The sequence below is a fragment of the Sceloporus occidentalis genome, unplaced genomic scaffold (genome assembly GCF_023333645.1).
Source record: "Sceloporus occidentalis isolate IW3139 unplaced genomic scaffold, rSceOcc1.0.p SCAF_9, whole genome shotgun sequence".
Lineage (NCBI taxonomy): Eukaryota > Metazoa > Chordata > Lepidosauria > Squamata > Phrynosomatidae > Sceloporus > Sceloporus occidentalis.
The window spans coordinates 13,575,445-13,595,683 of NW_028316989.1; the positions used below are offsets into that span (position 1 = coordinate 13,575,445).

Here is a 20,239-nt window from a genome sequence, read left to right on the forward strand (position 1 = left end):
CTCTGTGGTGCCACGGCAAACTACAAATCCCAGGATTCCATAGCATGGAGCTGTGACAGTTAAAGTGGTGTCAAACTGCATTCATCTTGCAGTGTAGATGCATTCTCAGTGAAAACAAAATGTTGTCATCTGTCTGTAAATCCAACTCCAGCTGATGACAACAACATCCTAGGGTTTTCTTGGCAAGATTTCTTTGGAGGAGGGTTGCCATTGCTTTCCTCTGAGGTTGAGAGACTGTGGCCTGCATCCTAGACCAACATTCAAACGGCTACACAGTCCTGGCTCTCTTTGGGGATATTGCAATTTTATTTCAGTCATATATTCTGGTGATACAGTGGGCCCCTGGTATCCACTGGAGTTTGGTTCCAGGACCCTCATGGGTAACAAAATCTGTGGATGTTCAAGCCCCATTAAAAACAATGACATCGTAAAATGGTGTCTCTTATATAAAATGGAAAAGTCAAGGTTTGCTTTTGGGTACACACACACACACACACACACACACACACAATGTTCTCAAGCCGTGGATGTTTGAATCTGTGGGTAAAAAATTCTTGGATATGGAGGGACAACTGTAGGTTTCCACACCTTGCACAGGTCCACATTTTGGACTAAAGCCTAGTAAGGATTCATTATCCAAACTGTACACTTTGCACAGGTCCAGATTTGGACTGGAGCCTGGAAAGGATTCATTATCCAAACTGTACACTATGCACAGATCCAAATTTTGGAGTGAAAGTATGGAAAGCATTCATAATCCAAACTGTTCACCTTGCACAGGTCCAGATTTGGACTAAAGCCTGGAAAGGATTCATCATCCAAACTGTGCGTCTTGCACAGATCCAAATTTGGGACTGAAAGCATGGAAATGATTCATCATCCAAACTGATTCATCATAGCCACCTAACCCTCAATATAGCACAGGGGAAATATCTTGGGAACAGGTTTCTTGGTTGTTCCAGCTCTTGAATCCTACAAGTGTGCCTTGCAAAACCAAATGGAGCAAATGCCCAAGAAGAGCAAGTGTCTTTCTTAAATACATGTGTGGGTTTTTGAGGGTGGGTGGGAGAGGAGATGTAGGTTTCTTTCATGTCATGGTTTTAAATGCTCAGATAACCCAATGCGCCATCTGTGATCAACCTCTTTCCACATGACAGTGGCTGTGTGTTGTGGTGAAGAAGAGCGCAGAGCAAAAGAAAAAAAAAGAGAGGGAAAAATATTGAAGTTCTTGTGGTTACAGGATGTGACAACGTCACACTGTCGCTCAGAGGGAACCTGGCCTTCTCTTTTTAAAAGCTGACAAGGAACATCTCGAGAGCCTATGATCACATAAAAAGCACAAAGAGTTGCCAAAAAACCCAAAGAGAGGTGGAAAAAAAGGACTCCATCCTTCACCAGAATATGCACTGGCAAAAATGTGAGTTCTGGATTTCTCTTTCTCCTCCTTCTTCTCCTTCAGGAACTTTTTTCTCCTCTTTTTGTGCAACTAGAGTCAAACCTGGGAAGGCCCCGCAAACCATATGGTTAATAGAATAGGAACCGTTAATATATATATATATATATATATATATATATATATAAAATTACCAAGTGTGTTTCACTTATTGTACTGTACCAATTCAAAGACATAGCCAAATTAGTCCGTATCAATATGTAAAAGGAACTTGTAGCACAGAGAGAAAGAAGTTGATAGCAGGAGGTTTTGTAGAGCCAGGCTACTTCATCGGATGCAAGGCATCTCTTTCCACCAAGATATAGGCTATTGTTGTGCCCATTTTACAGATGGGAGAATTGAGGCTCAGAGGCTTCATCAAGGCTTCACACATTGAGCTCCTACCAGGGATAGAGGGTGCATGTACACTGTGGAAATAATGCAGATTCACCCCACTTTAAGTGCTGTAGTGCCATCCTATTGACTCTTGGGATTTGTTGTTTGACAAAGTCTTTAGCTTTCTCTGCCAAAGAGTGCTGCTGTCTCACAAAACTACAAATGCCAAGATTCTGTTGAATGGAGCCATGGCAGTTAAAGTGGTGTCAAACTGTGTTATTTCTGCAGTGCAGATGCACATGAATTGGAGCTCTTCTTGTGCCTGAAAGGAGAGATGGCATGGCTGAAGCCTTATTATTATTATTATTATTATTATTATTATTATTATTATTATTAAACTTTATTTATAAAGTGCTGTACACAGCGCTGTACAGAATAATCATATTAATTATTTCAGCAGACACTTTATCCCTTTGGCGCTGGAAGTGATAAGGAGTGACAAAGGATAGGCACCCCTGCATAGCGCCAAAGTCAATGTGATTTTGCATGTTTTGGACATATTTTTGTCACTTAATATTACTGGAAGTGCGAAATGTTTTCCATAGACTTGGGATACACATCGGCTTCTTCTGAAATCAGTGAAAACGCCCCTCACTGCTAGAAACTGATCACTTGATTTAAAATCAGTGCCCAAAATATCTTCATGCAAGAGTCAAATATTTCAGACTTAAGTCTACAGCATTATACTTAATTTCTGTTACAGCTTTCAAATATTTATGTTTATTCAGAGGCATGATAGTGCAAGGTTTTAGAATATAAAAGCGCACATGCAAACTGGGTCAGCAGTCTAGATTTCTCAGTCTTTTCACCTTCCCCATGGAGCTTTCTGTGTTGGCTAAGAATTCAGACGTATCTTCATTAAAACAGCCAGATAAGTAGCAATGCCTTTAGGGAAGAGATGTTGTATTTTTTTAGGTAGACTGCAGAGATAAGTCCTAACTCACTCCTTATTTTTCAGCAAATGTATAAAATCTGCACTCTCAAGAAACCCATAAAGCTCTTTTCCCAGTTCCAACCTGAATAGAACTGATTTGTCACCTTTCTTCATCATACAGTTTTCACTCCCATATGCCGAAATTGGAAATACAGTGTCCTGGCTGCTTCTGACTTTGGCATTTATTGACATCTCTTTAGACTTGAGGATCTTATTTGATTCCTTCATGGTTGCCTTTCCAGTCTTAGCCATCTTCTCATTTCTTGACTACAAAATCCTAGGATTTGTCGTTTTGTGAGGCGCCAGCGCTCTCTATCAGAGAAAGCGAAAGACCTTGTAAAACTACAGATCCCAGGATTCTATCCCATGGAGCTACAGCACTTAAAACAGTATCAAACTGCATTACTTTGTACAGTGTGGATGCACCCGTAGCCTATTGATACACTTTTGTACACAAATGGTGCTGTTTCATGTAAGCACTGGCACTCAAAACCAAAATGCAGAAAATAGTTTGAGAAACAGTTCCTATTTGCAGAGTTTGGAAATGTAATTTATTATTGCAACTCCCAGAATCCTCTCATGATGGCTGGGGGATTCTGGGCATTGGAGTCCTAAACAGTGGCATCTCCTACTGAAAATGCCGCTTCTCAGCCTCTTGGCTAAGATCAAGTGTACTGAACAGTGGCATCTCCAAGCTCTGCCCAATTCATACATTAAGAACCGAGGCTGAGAATAAATGATTCGCCCAAAGCTCCCAAGTAGAGCATATTTGTACAGAGACATAAAGAGTGACAAAAAAGTCAATAACTTGACTAAATTGCATGGGAAGCGGAAGTTTCCAGCATGTATAATATGTACCAAAATGGAGACTATTTCCCATGTTTTTGACAGGATTAGTCACTGCAAATCAAATGTCACTGAATGATTCATGACCGCAATATTGAAAGAAAAAAAAATTAAGCCACAGTGGTTGCAAAGCAAAGAATTTCCATTTTAAAAAGTGAAAATATTATCTTTTGCATCTGTGAATGTTGCATTATGTAAAAAAAAAAAAAAAAAAGGGAAAATACTGTATATACTCGACTATAACCCGAATTCATGTATAAGTCAAGGGCAGGTTTTGGGGCCAAAATGATGGATTTTGATACAACCTGTGGATAAGTCGAGGGTAAAACTTAGATGCATGTAACAAAGGATCTAAAGAAAGGAGCAAAGGAAAACGATGCCAAAGGACTGTTTGTGCTCATCCTAAAGGCTGGATAGATGAGAGAGAAGAGGGAATCCATGCTTCTTTTTGTTGCTCCCGGGATGGACTAAGCTCTTGCCTTTCACTGGTCTATTCAGAGAAAGGGGATGGCTGTGTGTGTGTGTGTGTGTGTGTTAAAGCACAGTACTTACATTGACCTATGGATAAGTCGATCCAGGTTTTGGGGGTCAATTTTTGGACTAAAATTTCTAGACTTATACATGAATATATACAGTAAGTGGAGAGTGTCAGCAAGACTGCAATTGGCTATTACAGGCGTTTCAGCATGCAGCGGTCTATGTGCAAAAAATTGTTTATTTATTTTGCAAGGAATTGTGCCTATTTATTATTATTATTATTATTATTATTATTTTATTTCTATAGTGCTGTAAATGTACACATCTGCTCAGTTACAAGGGAGTCCAAGTGTGCTCAATGGATTCCTCCCTCTGACCCATAAATGTGGGCACAGGATTGCATTGTTTATTACAGTGGACCCTTGTTTTATGCTGGGGATCCTTTTCGAACCCCCACCCCCCGCATGAGGGAAATACCATGGGATCTCAAATCCCATTGATTTTAAAGGCAGTGTGCTCCTGCGCACCACGCTGTGCATGCGCCACAGGCACACACGCCATTAAAAGGGCCAGGGCTCACGATCTGCAGGACTTTGAGTTCATGTACGATGAGCCCGCATATGGCACTGGCGCGTTGTGTTTTTGTTTTCCCCCTGCTTTTCTATATGTGCTTAAACACAGTGAGACACAGGGAGGCTGAATGAGGACAGAGCTTGGAAATGTTACTGTTCCCAGAATCCTGCACTATGTGGCTGGAGCATTGTGGGAGTTGCAGGATAAATTAAAGGAGCTTTCCCAGGCTCTGGACTGGAGGGACCCATCGTACGACCCAAGCACCTTGTTTTTCTGATGTCTTTAAATTGCATCTTTGCAAATACGTCTGGAGATACGTAGGGCAAGAGGCACTGAGACATTTCCCCCTGCATAAACTCTCTTGTAAGGAAGGGGAGTTTCCTGGTGGATGGTGCCCTTCTTTGCAGAGAAATCCTGCCATGAATCTGAAGCAGGGGAGGTGAAGAAGGGCCAGGCTGAGACCCGGTTCTGAAAGTCTTATGGTGGCGAAACCGAAAGATGAAACCGTAATGTGTCCTGTCAGGTGCATCTCTGTTCATGTTGTGCCTCCACACTGGGAAAATCTGCTCTCAAGTGGATGACACTCATTGAGGCTTCATAAAGCAGCTGCTTCAGACTTCTGGATGCAGTCAGAGGGGTTTCAATCATAGCGAAGAGAACTTGGCAGGTCAGGTGACGTTTTATGTTGAGCATTCCCATTTGTGAGTCTGTGAGTAAACCATACATTTTTGGCATTGCAGCAGCTAAGATATCAGCCCTAGAAACCAGTGTCTTGTTCCTCCTCCCATTTTCCCCCTTTGCCCTCAGTTTACTGCAATAACTGCAAACTGCATGCAATTGGCAGAAGTAGTTTATATTCAGTGAACTCAACAGGGGAAGTGGAGAGGAAAGGGTGGAATCTTGCCCTTCCCATGAGGTTTAGGCAAAAGCAAACTGTGGTACAGTAAGTTATTTCAGTTTATCTGTTCTTCCTCCTTCATAACTGTTGGCATCTTGACTGCGCTCTGATGTTGCTTGGCCATACACATCCCATTTTTTACCTAGGAATGTTGGAGAGCATGACTTAGGATCATCTCCATGGGAATCATGTGCTCTACCATTGAGATATCCTTCCCTCCATGTTGAACCTTACTGATAGGATAAGGGTCTCATCTCCCACAAAGCACAGAAGGAGGTTTTCTTTTCCTGGCACCGCATCAAGCCATTTGCTCTCTGTGTTAGCTTTAGTGAGAATTCACCAGCTCTCTGACAGGCTCCACTTCTACTCAAAGACTTTGGATCACAGAGCAAACACATCCCAAGTAAATGTTTGCTTAGCACCTTTGCACTGGGTTTCATGTTTATGAAGAAATGCCACCTCTGATGCGAATGGACTCAGCTTGGATCGGCTCCTCACCTGTCCTGATGATCAGCTTTGCTCCAAAAATACAATGATGCCCTGGGAAAAGCTAGACCCTGTGTCAGTTTCCCAAGCGTGCCTGAGGGTTTTCTGTCCAACAAACAAGCCTCAGCACGTCTTAATCTTTGTAGTCTTGAAACTGTTAGGGGAGAAAGGTGTTCTGGGAGACACACATGGCATCAGATTGAAGCTGCAAGTGTGCTGAGAAGGCGATGGAGTGATTGACATCCAAGAAAACAAGGGTTGTCTTCCATATGTTGACACAGTACTGAGCTGACAACCAGCACACCAGGTTGAAGGTGTTGCCACAGAGGCTACCTAGCACATGGGTGAAAGAAAACCAGCCAAGTCAAGTTCAGGAATTGCAGAGGTTACAAAGAGCTCTTGATAGGGTTCCCAGGTCTCAGGATGTGGCCCTTTCTCTGGTCCTCATTGCAAAGGGGAGGAAGTTCAGGGTGAGAACATCATCTTGCAAATCATCTATCTATCTATCTATCTATCTATCTATCTATCTATCTATCTATTAGGCTGTGCCCCAATCCTCAGTAGAATAGACCTTCTTTGCTTGGTGCAACTGCAGGCTATTGCAATATGTTTGGCAGATCAAGCCAGGAAACAATACTTAGGGCCCAAACAGACAGGCCAAAATAAAGCTGCTTCAGGTCACTTTGAAGGTATGTTGTTTAAATGACATAAACATCTTAAGAGGTCAGAAGCTGTGCCAAAGCTGTACTCAAGTCCTTAGGACTGGAGCATGGCTTTGGCATAACTTCCAGACTCTTAGGGCACATGCGTCATTTAAGCAGCACACTTCCAAAGTGACCCAAAGCAGCTTTATTTTGGCCTGTCTGTACGGGCTCTTAGTTATGCATTTGTTTTTTGTTTTTGTTTTCCTATTTTATTGTATACAAAAGGTAAAACACAATTACATCGTCATATGCATTTGTTAGCTAAGCAGCAGCATAGTGTATTGGCAATGTCTTTGATGCAAAGGACATGCTCCTTCCACAAATCCCTACAATTTTTATGCAAAACCCCATATGCATTTGTGAACAGCGTAATTTCCCAAAGTAATTTGGCATGTGCAAATACCAGGTGAGAACGCTGCGGAAATATCAGAGAGAGGAGAAAACTGTGGAAATTAACCTTTTTTTTGCAAGGATGAAATAAGTTCATGGAATATTTGCACTCCTAGGTGGTGAGGGTGGTCCCAGGTATGGTTTAAGAATGACCCACTGCTTAAGGATATGTATGCTGGGATCGCCTGGGAGGGATTACACCCACTTAAACAAATGTAAGATTTGTTTTCTTAAAACACACACATGCTATGAACCCAGTGCGTGTGAAGGTGTGAGAAAATACGTTGTGCAATTCATTTTTTATTTCGAGATTCGAGCCAAGTTCCCCATCCAGCTTGTTAATAAAACACATTGGATTTTTCAAATCATGAGTCTTGTTCTCCTTGGTGAGTTTTGTGTCTGTGATTCGTTATCGGGCCAGTGTTTGCTTTTTCAAGGCTTCTGCAAACAGGAAAAGATTGCCATTGTGTCTCATCAAAAGCTTATTATTTTAATGTTTTTTATGTGTCGGCGTGTGATTATACTGGAGAGGCAAAGTGGGGAAAGAAAACAATGATGTGCTCTGGTTTTGCACCGCAAAAGTGATAAATTTGTCACCTGCCAAAGGGTTGAGAGGGAGAGGAAAGAGGACCTGCAGAAAATGTACACTTTGGGGGTTGAAAGAGAAGCAACCAACCATGCAAAGCCTTCCAAGATGACAATGTGTTTTCAAGGGAAAGTTGGCTCTGCGGGCAGTTGTAGTGACTCATCCATAAAACGTCAGTTCCAACTCACTTGGACAGAGGAGGCTAAGGGAGCGTGTGATGGAGGGACTGGCAGATTTGGCTCCGTTTCCATCTCTTGATTCGTTAATGTGCCAAGATGCTTTTCCATCTTCAGTCAATGATGCATCTACTTGAGAAGATCAGGTCCAATGGCAACTGGTGACTTTCATATCAGTGTGAACAGTGAATCTATTCTGGGTTTTAGTATAAAATTTAGAGGGGCTGCCCACCCTGCAGCACCTGTTTGGAGATAAGGCTGAGTCTTGGATAACACCTGGAAAATTCAAACTAAATCCCAGAGCTGATTTGCTGGCTTCCACAGATATGGAAGCTACCAGCTGCAGTGAATCGGGTTTGGAAAGGATGTCATGCTGAAGATGGAGCAAGTTTGTTTTCTGATGCTCCAGCAATTAGGACTCAGAGCAATGGGTTTAAACTCCAGGAAAAGAGATTCCACCTAAACATTAGGAAGAACCTCCTGAGGATAAGAGCTGTTCAATAGTAGAAGATGCTGCCTTGGAGGGTGGTGGAGTCTCCTTCTTTGGAGGTCTTTAAACTGTGTGGCCATATGTCACCATATTTTAATGGTGTCTTCCTGCATGACCAAAAAGAGTTGGACTTCCAACCCAATGGTTCTATGATTCTAGGTTGCCTTCAAGACCTGTTCTACATCAGCAGAACAATGGCATAACAGACTCCTGAGTTGTTAAGGAAACTGCCATGTCAGGCTATGCATGGAATGAGGATGGAAAGAATAGTCACAACTATTCATTTCCAGGTCATAAAATGGGTTTCCTAACAGTTTGAAAAACCCATTAGGAAGCATCATAGAGCGGTGAGATTTTCCCCACAGTTTTCTCCCAGTATTTGAACATCCTGAAGGGTTGCAGGGGATTTTTCTCTGTGGAGAAATACAAGTGGTTTTGGGTATGCACACACAAAACAACTTTTGCAGAAAACTTGTTTCTTTGTGCAAAACCTCCACATGTATTTCTCTGCACAATCATTCTTTGGCAATACAGTGGGGCTCTCGAATATGAGGTGAATTGTTGTCAATTGCCATCAATTCAACATATGAATAGGAGGTTTCCAAGAGCCCCCATCATCCACTGGCCTGCTCAGATCTTACAAACTCAGGGCAACCATGGCTCCCTTGACTGAGTCTATCCACCTGTAATGAGGTCTTCCTCTTTTCCTGCTGCCAACTGTAACACTCATTAGGATTTCCCAAAAACTAATATTCACTGTATGTTAAACACTGGGAAGAAATGCTCTACTCAAGCCTGCTTTCTGTTATATTAGATTTCTACTTGCAGGTTACTTCCTCCTCCTCCCCCAAAATATGGCCCTCTTGTCTGTGAGTGCATCTATACTATAGAAATAATGCAGTTTGACCCCCACTTTAACTGCCATGGTTCCATCATACAGAATCCTGGGATTTGTAATTTGGTGAGTGGTGTAGTGGTTTGAGCACTGGAGTACGACACCTGGATTTGAATCCCAGGTTGACTATGTAAATCCACTGAGTGACTTTGGACAAGTCACACACTCTCAGCTTCAGATGTTGGCAAACCCCCCCCCTCCAAAGGAACCTGACAAGAAAAACGCATGATAGGGTATCCATAAGTTGGAAATTACTTGAAGGCACACACTAGAGAAGGCTCAAGACTTTGTAAAACCACAAATCCCAGGCTTCCATAGCATGGAGCTACAGCACTTAAAGTGGTGTCAAACTGCATCATTTCTACAGTGTAGAGGCACCCTGTGTTGGAAAAGTTGCTTTTTAAGATATCACCTTCCAGAATCCATAGGAGTCTCTGGCCATGCTGGCCTGGAGATCATGAGAGTTGTAGTGCAGAAAAACAGGAACTTTTCCAAGCATTGTTCTGAAGGGATACCACTCATTCTTCCACCTTTCGATTCTGCCACAGTTAGCTGCCATTATAGACCAGACCGAAGCTAAACTAGCTTTGCATCTGCTTTTCAGTGTCATTCCTGGCATGTGCAATAAGAAATCTGTCAAAATCTTGCAAGTGTATCAATGGAGATCTTTGGAGTTGTGGAAATAAAAAGAATTAAAAGAAGGAATGCCCTAAGTAGCAATACATTCCTAGTTGCTCTTTCAACTTGGCAGTTGGGAGATAATTCACAAACAGGCCCTGGAGCTGGAGAGAATAAGATTCAGTTTGGGTTTAAATCACTGCTCTTAAAAATCAAAATAAAAGCAATGCTTCCCTTTTCAATTCTGGAAGCACCTTCCACCATTCCTTATCTTGCGATAACGATCGCCCTCTGAAATGAAGCTGAGGAGAGGAGAGAAAGAGGTCACCCAGGTATGCTGCAGAGATCCTCCCAAACGCTGCCTCCTGCCCTCCTAACACTCGCCTGGCACCTGCTTGCTCTGCTTGGCACAAGAGACCAAACAGCGATAAGACTTCTGCAGGTGAGGAAGGACCTGGCGAGGCAGATGGAAGAGCAGCATCCATGCTGAGCTCCTTTGGGAAGCCAATGTTTTGCCAAAACTGGTGGCAGTGCCATCAATCTTCTTGGCCTTTGCGTCTCCTTTTGGCTAGCTGATGCCCAGGTGCAATGTGTTCCACCCAGCCCTGGAACATCCTGCGCTTCCTTTTAAAGAGGAAACAGGTGATGTTTTAAGTACCGAGCTCATAAATAAAGGCAGTTATTTCAGGGGTCAACCGTGGCCCTGGCTTTGGGGTTTCCAGACATGAGACCTAAGGCTGGGTGAGGATATAACTTAACAAACCGCCTGTCATCTTGACAGATGAGGGAGGCATATATTCTACGCTTGTCAGAATTTAGAGGTAGCAAGTTACAAATAAATACTAGTTACTTGTAACCAATCCCTTTGTGTAAACAGTGCAAGTATAAGTGCTAAGGATCTTTTTTGAGGTTAATGGAGTTTTCCAGAGCTGCCCATAACCTCCAGCCTTTCGCATGTGAAAACCAAGACATATGTGACCAAACAGAGCATGGTCAAAATGTATTCTGTTATGCTAGATTTCTATTTGCTGGTTACTTCCTCCTCCTCCTCCCCCAAAATATGGTCCCAAAATATGACAAGAGTTACTAATGAGGAAGAACACATGAACTAGGAGAGGCTGCAGCAGTTTGCTTTTTCCTGGACCTTCTGGGAAGGAAGGTTCTCATCCTCTCCTTTTTTTCTCCTGCCTGCTAAGTTAAATTGAATACAAACTACTTTTCCCACTTTGAACTCCTTTTGCAGCATTTGAAGTAAGCTGAAGACAAAGTGGGAAAGTGGAAGGAGGAGAGATAAACTGGGACATTTTAAAAGCAGCTCAAAAAGTAGGATGGAAGAGGATTCATTAGTATTAAGTAATATGTGTATATCTGCCTTTAGGCCACCTGTTGATTTATGTCGACCCCATGAATTTCATAAGGTTTTCTTAGGCAAGGTATCCTCAGAGTATGACTAACTGATGATGGATGATGATGGTTTTATTCATTTGTATGCCACTCAGTACTGGGACTTGAGGGGCCTTAACAAATTATTAAAACCAGATGTTAATTCAGGTTGGTGCAGATTTAAAAAACCCAAACAATATATGTATGTATGTATGTATGTATGTATCATTAAAATAATTTAAAATGCATTAAAAAAGCAAAAGCAACAACAATAATAATGTCAAGAAGAGTCCCATTTGACTCAGTCTATAAAAGCCTGACAAGATAGGAAAGTTTTCACATGGATAAAAATGTGCATGAGAGCTTGAGGATCATTGGTCTTGTAGTCCAGTCACCTTTCCAAACTCTGATGGGCTTTTCCAGCATGAGTCGCAAAATATCCTGCTTTTCCACAGGAAAGCTATTCTGCAGAGTGCAGGGAGACTATTTCCATGCAGAAGTGTGCATTCTTGTATTTTTCCATTTCTGTGCTCATTACCCAATGGGTCCCTCTTAGCTACATTCCCCTGCCGTTGGCAGCAAAGCAAAAGGATAAGAGCATTTTCGACATTCTTCCATTCCAGTGGTTTCTAGGTCCTGATACAGATTTAAAGAGACAGGGCCAAATCCGGCTTCTTGGAGAAGGAAAGTATTGGTCACTTGTTTGATTATCTAATTAGTTGGTAGAAAAATCAGGGATTAGGCTTGGCTATCAGATGGACTATAGGGATGCAGAGCATTCCAATCAAAGCCATGCCGCAAGAAGGCTCCTGCACTAATGGAGGGATTTTATCAATATTTTCTTTCATTTCCGACACTTTGATATAGCAGCCGCTCACAGCCATCGAATGCTTTCTGAAGCATGATAACGTTTAACTGTTTCAGATACACAAGGGGATGTTCTTCCCTTGTGACTCATGCGCTCACAAGGCTTTGTTGTGGCTTTCGGGCTGGCTGCCAGCTCAGTTATTCATAGGAGGAAGTACAGTATTAGCTTTCTCAGGTCGCCATGACCTGCAATTATTCTAATCAGCTTATTACATATATATATATATATATATATATATATATATATATTAAGTGAAAGGAGGGATCCAGGCCACACTGTATACAAGAATGATTTTCAGCCTTCATGGGAGTTTGATCTCCTCTAAACCCTGGGCAGCCAAAGACAAGTGATTCTTGAAGTCCAAAACATCTGTAGAATCGAACGTTGAAAACCATCAGTCTATACTATATGTTGAAAGTTTCAAACCTGAGGCCCATTCACATACACATTTATAGAGTAGTCCCTTGGTATCGATTCGGGTTGGTTCTAAGATCCCCCACGGATACCAAAGTACGTGGCTGCTCAAGTCCCATTAAGTACAATGGGGTAAAGAAATGGTGTCCCTTCTATCAAATAGCAAAATCAAAGTTTGCTTTTTTGGATTTTATATCTTTTCAGAATATTTTCAAGCTGTGGATGCCTGAATCTGTGGATATAAAAAACCATGGATCTATAGGGCCGACATTTATAAGCACTCCAGCTGCCACAGGACTTTATCACACAGGCTAGAAAAGCAGGATTTCAAGAGGATAAAATTGTCTTTGGCTTTCTCACATGACATCTAAGGTTTTCATTGAGACTGAAAAATGAGAGAAAGTCGAGTGTATGAGGGCAAGCCTTGGCAAGTGTGAGGATGCCAAAAAATAATAGGAACTTGGCTGAGGCCAGCTGTAACCCATAGGCCACGGTTTCCCCACCCTTGGTATCGGTCAATGAATCCTCAGATTCCCTGATGATGAGTCACACAAGTGGCAGCACCTGTTTGAACTGGAGCAAACAATTTTGTGCAATGCCCTGAAATTATAGTGTGTGTACAGTCGATGGAACGCATGAAGGAACCTGCCACCATGACCCATTTCTCTCCCCATTATACATCTCAACATCTTTGAGATGTTATCTGGTAAAGGGCTCAAGCAAGCACTCAACAACAACAGTCTGGGGCCCATTCATACAGTTTGTTGTTGTTGTGGTGGTGGTGGTGGTGTGCCTCCGAGTCATTTCCGACTTATGGAAACCCTATGGAAAACCTATCACAAGCTGTTCTTGGCAAGATTTGTTCAGAGGAGGTTTGGCCTTGCCTTCATCTGAGGATGAGAGAGTGAGACTTGTCCAAGTCACCCAGTGGGTTTCCATGGCTGAGAGGGGCATCGAACCTTGGTCTCCAGAACTATAGTCCAATGCTCAAAGCACTATACCAAAACTGACTTTAGTATCAATACTGTTTTTGAGATATCCCAGTTCTCAATCTGGACTTTGAAAAATAAATTCTGGGGTTTCTAGTAAAGCTTGGGTGTTGTCTGCACAATTTGTTGTATCGGTTTCATACCACTTTATCTGTCATGGCTCCACTCTGAAGGGTCCTAAGATTTCTAATTTAGTGAGGCACTTTGAATTCTCTGCCAGACAGCTCTAGACAATCCAGTCTCCACATCTACAACTCTGATTTTTGCAGTTTGATGATTTGATTATTCATGGATTTGAGTAATATGCTCTTTATAGAAACCTCTAGGTCCTCCAGTGAAACTCTGCTGGAAGTTGACCATAGAGTCACAATGGAAGACCTAGAGGTTTCTAGATGAAACACATCTCATGGCATTTGTAGGTCCTCTAGAGCAATCCTGTGATTACCTTCCAATGGATGTTGACCAGAGTGGCACTGGAAGACCTAGAGATTCATAGATAAAAAATAGTGTTTTTTATTTGCAGTTTTCCCACTTTCATGGGGGTCCTGGACTCCTAACCTCAGAAAATGTGGAAAGCCTGCTGTATTCCTTCTTCTTTAGAGAGATGAGATGAGAAGAAACATTTCATTTAGCCTGCTTCCTTTGGAATGTAGATGCAGAACAGAGTGGAGGATGAGCCCTGGGACAACAAAAACCTGGAGGAAATGAATAAGTGCTGAAAAGAAGGAGATGTGGAGTTCATTAAAAGTTGAAGAAGTAATACTTGAAGTCCAGAGGAATTTTTAAAAATAATCTTTCCTCCCCTTAGCTTCTGCATCTGAACAGCTGCCATCAACGCCACGTCCCTATCAAGGTGTCCGGGTCAAAGAGCCGGTTAAGGAGCTCCTGAAGAGAAAACGGGGCAGCCTTCAGAACGCCAATGTGGCCACTGCAGCTACTACAACGGTAGGAAAGACCAGATCAGAACCCTTGATGGACAAAAGTCTCTTTGCCTCTGTTGATCCACCAGGTCACAGACACCTCTCTTGCCACAAGCTCACAGACACCTCTCTGCCAATTCTCTGCTTCGAGGTGGCAGATGAAAAATGTGCTGCTTATAGTACAGAGTTATAGCAGTTTGATACCATGTTGCAGCGGTGTCATTAGAGTTGGTGTCGCCCCTGTAAAAATAAATAAATCTACCACCAAATTGCAGGGTTGCACTATGCAGTTGGCTCTCTGTATCCATAAACATCTATGGATTCAACCATCCCTAGTTTGCGTGCCTCTCCAATGTTCCCCTCAATTGCAGCTGGGGGAAAAAGATCTTTGTCATGCCTGCATGCAGAAATATAAACGCGTGAGTGTGATCTATTCCAACCCACTTCTTCCAACCCAGGAAGACCCAGTTGACCCTCAGCCAAGGAGATCCATTCTGTCCCCTTGCTTGTGGTTGGGTGCCTCCTTCTGGTTGACAATTGTTTTGGTGTCACCCATTCTGATGGTGTCACCTAGTGTGGTCCACACCCGCTGCACCCCCTAGTGATGTCAGTACTGTGCTAACCACCTTGGCTCCATCCTATGGAATCCTGGGGCTTTTAATCTGGTGAAAAACCTGGGATTCTCTGCTCAGCTGAAGTCCAGAAAACCCAGAGGACCATTGCTGAAAAAACAGCAGCGCTTAAGTTCTCTAGCAGAGAATTGCCCACCCCTCACCAAACAACAACATTGCAAGGAAAACTTTCTAGAAACGGAAGAATGTGAAACTTGAATATGAAAATAAGGAAAGTTGCATGATATACTCACACTGAACTCAGGGGAGGAGGGGTGGATTTTAATTTTGCACTACAATTCCCAGAATTTCCCAACAAGCATTCTGGCAGTTGTGGTCCAAAATTCCTGTTTCAAGCTGTGAAGTCCATAAGTCATCCCTGTTCACTTCACACACACACACACACACACACACACAGAGAGAGAGAGAGAGAGAGAGAGAGAGAGAGAGAGAGAGAGAGAGAGAGAGACTCTCTCCTGGGGACTCTCAAAAATTGTGTTTCTTGCTCCTCCATCACTGATGCCAAACTATCATTTTTCCTTTAGGTATTTTTCCCCCATCAGTCACTCCCGTCTTATTCACCCACAGGTAAGGGCTTCAGAAATTCCTTTTGCACTGTGCTCTCCTTGGATTCATGGCTTCACTGAACCTTAAACTTTCTGGTTTCTCCCTTGGTTCTAGGCCAGGTCTGTACTGATTCAGAGTTTGTTGCTTCTCCGTTGCCTGTGGTGGATGATGGGACGCTCTATGCTGGGTGGCTAGCACAACCAACACCAACCACTCTGCAACCTTTAACACAATGGACAGCCTACCCAGACTATGTGTCGCACGAAGCAGTCAGCTGCCCTTATACGGGGGATATGTACGTCCAGCCCATGTGCCCCAGTTACACATTGGTTGGAACATCTTCGGTGCTGACATATGCATCCCAACCTTTGATCACAAACTTGGCGGTGAGTTTTGAGTCTCTGGAGTAAACTCATTCTTCTGTATCATCACGGTGTGTGAATCTGCTCTGTGTTTCAGTGTGAACTTTAAAGGAACTATATTCATAGATATTAAGTAGTGATTCCCAAATTTTAGTCCTCTGGATGTTTTGAACTTTAGATTCCAGAAGCCTTGGCCAATGTGGCCAATGATCTCGAATTCGGGGATCTGAAGCCCAAAACATCTGGAGGACAAAAGTTTTGAAATCACTGATATAAAGGAATGAGGATCATGGTCCACTGCCCTCATGAAATTATTCACTTCATGTGTAGATTCCTTAAGAAATTATGACAGATGCACAAAAATGTTGACGCAATTTGGCATGCATTTATCTCTTGTGCTGAAAGCAGGGCAGATGAATTCAATATACCAGCTCCTGATGTAAATGTAGGGAAAACTCTGACACTTTAACTTTTATACGCAACTTTTTTTTGCAGCATGATGGCAAGAACATTGAGCATATGAGTTTCATATGAAACATTTTTCCTCTCTCCTTGGGTAGACTGGGATGGTGTTTAAACCGATTAACTGGTAATGCCTTTTCAGTGTGTTCTCTGAGCAGAAATTAGTTTCCTTCATAGAAAACAATGCTGGGGATTCTACTTTGCCTGCTTAGGCTGCTGCCACACTGCAGAATTAATGCAGTTTGGCACCGCTTTAACTGCCATGGATCAATGTTTGGAATTAATGTATAACTAAGTAGTCTCTCCTCCTTGAATCTACTTTTCCAGGCAGCTGCTGCAAACAGGGAAGGAGATCCATTTAGCAGGTGATCAGTTATGGTTTGGTAAGGTGAGGTTATGCAACTGGAACTGCACCACTGAATTCCAGACATTGTTTTCTATGCAGGAAAATAGGGCATCGTTGTGCAGAAAACAGGTCCCCCCCCCCAGCTGCTTTAAATATGTCCCAGTTTCTCACTCCTCCTTCCACTTTCTCTTTTTGCACTCAGCTTACATCATTTGCTGCAAACTGAGTTCAAGTGCAAAAGTAGTTTGCACTCAGTTAACTCAAAGGAGGGCTGAAAAAAGAAAGGGTTGGCATCTCTACCTTCTCAGTGGGTTCATGCAAAAGCAAACTGCTGCAACCTCTACTAGAGCCTTATAAAACTAGATGAATCCTGCTCAGAAACAGGATTTTAAAAGTAGAAAAAACCCACAAATGTGGGAGGTTTTTCAGACGCATTTGCACCAAACAGCAATAACGTGAAAATAAAGCGAATGGAAAGTGGACAAAAAGTGTTGTTTTTGTCCACTTTCCATTTGTTTTATTTTTGAGTCATTGCTGTTTTGAAGAAACGTCATCTGAAAACCTCCCACATTTGCGGGTTTTTGTCTGCTTTTCAGTCCCATTTCTGAGTGGGATTCTTCTAGTGTGATAAGGTCCCTAGCTTGTGTGCTTTCACACGTTCACAACTTTTGCCATCTTAACCACACTCTGAGGCTGCTTGGCCACATGTGTCCCCAGTTTCATCAGTGAAGTCTCAGAAAGTATGGTGTGGTCCTCAGCTTTCCACTTGGGCTTTGCCTAAGCAAGCAGTCTCACCCTTCTAGTTCCAAGTTTGCAAACTCCATTAATTGAAGAAAGCCATAAATCCCATTGTTCTGTCTTGCTCCCTAGAATATTGAATACAAGATTTGAATATCAGCAGGGAGGGCTGGGATGATAGATTTCAGGGTTTTTTTCCAGCTCTGTTTCCAGGAGATTTTTCACAGCATTATTTTTCCAGCTCTATTTGGAACTCAATTCATTCTGAAAGTGTCAGTTGACAGCTTCTGGGGTGCTTTACATTGAGAAGAACAACAGTTGCCACTCTTAAGCAAGTGAATAAAACAATTTCTAAAAGGCTACTAGGGAAAATATTCTAGAAATGCTTGCCAAACAGAGATATCTTCAGAGATCAATGGTTTCAACATACAAGGTCATCACATCAGGACAGTTGGAGGACATGTCCATCTGTAGTGGAACTTATGCATTTATAAATCATGAACAGGATGGCAGTCCAGGTTTGTTAAAAGGTCCAGGACTAGGTCTAGGTCAATGGTCTCCAAACTTTGCTCCTTCTGCTGTTTTGGACTTTATCTCCCAGAATTCTTGACTATTGGCCAAGTTGGCTTGGGCTTCTGGGAGCTGAAGTCCAAAACACCCGGAGGACCAAAGTTTGGGAACCACTGGTCTAGATAATCCAACCCATTTTTCTTGTTGGGTTTCTGTGAAGGTTAGAACAGTTGGTCTGCTTTTGGAACCTCAAGTGTTTGCTTTTTATTGTCGCATCCTTTTAAGGACAGTTTATTGAGAGATACCTTGGGATATTTTACAACTGGAAACGTAGGATATTGATACATCAAGTGGAAGTGTCAGTCATTTGGAAGTGCTTGCAAAAGTTGTGGAGAAAACAGAGCCTGCAGAAAAGCTACTTTTTGGAATGCAACTGGGGGGAATTTAGGAGCAGGCCATGGGGATTCTGGGAACTGTAATCCAAAAGAGTTAATCACAACTGATAGTTTCATGTGTCTTATCCATCAGGCAAGGCCCAGCTCTACACCAGCTGTCATGCCTCACCTGGATATGATGGACCAGCAAGGTCCCCTGAACTACTTCCCATGGACTCAACCCATCTCAACGCTATCAGCTCCTTCCCTGCAGTATCAGACAGCTCCGACAGCCCTTCCTGCCCCCCAGTTTCTTCCCTTTCCAATATCGGTCCCAGAAGCTGTCCCCCAAGAGCTGGAGGAACCAAGGAAAGATCTTGGCGACCTGTCTATGGAGAAGCTCCTACTTGAAGATGGAAACCATGGCACATTTGACTTAAACAACAGCCTCGCAGTTGAAGGACTTTAAGATCCCAATTGCAGCCAATGCGGATAGTGTGAAGTTTCTCCAGATGAATGCCCCCCTCATTCTCACCCCCCCCCTTGTCCTATGTAGAGACTCTTCCCATGGTCCCACAAATGTCCTTAGGAAGGGCAACTGCCTTGAGGTTTCCCTACAGCACCCTGCGTTTTGCAAAGAAATTGCAGCCTCTTATCTGACCCAATCTTCTATCCAGGATGACCACCATTTTCTCCTTATTAACTGTACCGCTAATAATCTCTTTTCTTTATACAGTAGGATTAGGGCATGCAAAAAGGGAGGTGGTCATAAATCCGGCTAAGACAAAAATATGACCATTTAGATCTACAGTTGCTGGCGAAAAATCAGAAACAGAACATAGCCACATAGCCTGAAAAGTCTACTAGTGTAGATCCATTCTGGAAAACTCATTGCTACTTAATTTCTGTGGGCAAGACCAGACCATCTGGATCAAGATACACTCTCTCTTTTCATTATTTCCTTTCTCTATTGTGGAAGACTGACACCATATATGTCTTTAGCAGAAAACAATAATAAAGTTTAGTATTAGATGTTAGGAGTCATCAGAGGCTCCCCTTTCCCCATTAAGGTCTCCCCTAATGTGGCCACTATAAGACAACAGAAAATAGAGGTTTGCATAAAATTTGCAGAGGCAAAATAATGGGACTAACCACAAATGTGGATTCCCACATTTGTGGTTAGTCCCATTATTTTACCTCTGCAAATTATTCAATCATATTACTGGACAGGACTGTGGCTGCTGTCCAGGAACGGTTGGTGGGCACCTTCTAAACCCCTGCCCTCCGTTCTTTATTTTTCAATTGGATTTAGCCAGACAGATCTCACAAAAGCGCACTGTGTTCTAGAAGGCAGAAGCCAGCAGTGTGTCCCATTAATGTCCTCTTTTCCAGGAAGGGCATCTTCTTCTTCCATCCCCATTCTGCTCCCAAAGAATCATGCAACAAACCAAGACAGAAGGCCTGCAGTCGGGATTGCAAGGTTATTCCTAAAAGACTCTAAAAATGTGTATCATTCTAATAAGATTTTTGCTTTACTTTGAAAACATTGTTTTAAGCTGCCTTGGATCTCAACCTCGGAGGCTGGTGTTTTGCTGTCGTTCTATGTCTTCAGGTCCTTTCCAGCTTATGATGGCCATAATATGAACCATTCACAGAGTTTTCTTGGCAAGAGAAATGAGAGAATGTGACTTGCCCAAGGTCACCTAGTGGCTTTTCATGGCTGAGTGAAGGATTCAAACCCTGGTCTCCTAGAGTCCTGGGCTGCATCTACACTGCAGAATTAAAGCAGTTTGA

General features: G+C 42.7%; 1 protein-coding gene across 1 annotated transcript; it reads left to right on the forward strand.

Moving 5' to 3' along the window:
- Positions 1-1,337: 1,337 nt before the first annotated feature.
- Positions 1,338-19,640, forward strand: POU2AF1 (POU class 2 homeobox associating factor 1). Its single transcript, XM_089538365.1, has 5 exons — positions 1,338-1,417; positions 14,364-14,500; positions 15,632-15,674; positions 15,768-16,039; positions 18,600-19,640. The coding sequence occupies exons 1-5, from the start codon at positions 1,402-1,404 to the stop codon at positions 18,912-18,914; spliced, it is 783 nt and encodes a 260-aa protein (XP_089394491.1). The 5' UTR covers positions 1,338-1,401; the 3' UTR covers positions 18,915-19,640.
- The last annotated feature ends 599 nt before the right edge of the window (positions 19,641-20,239 follow it).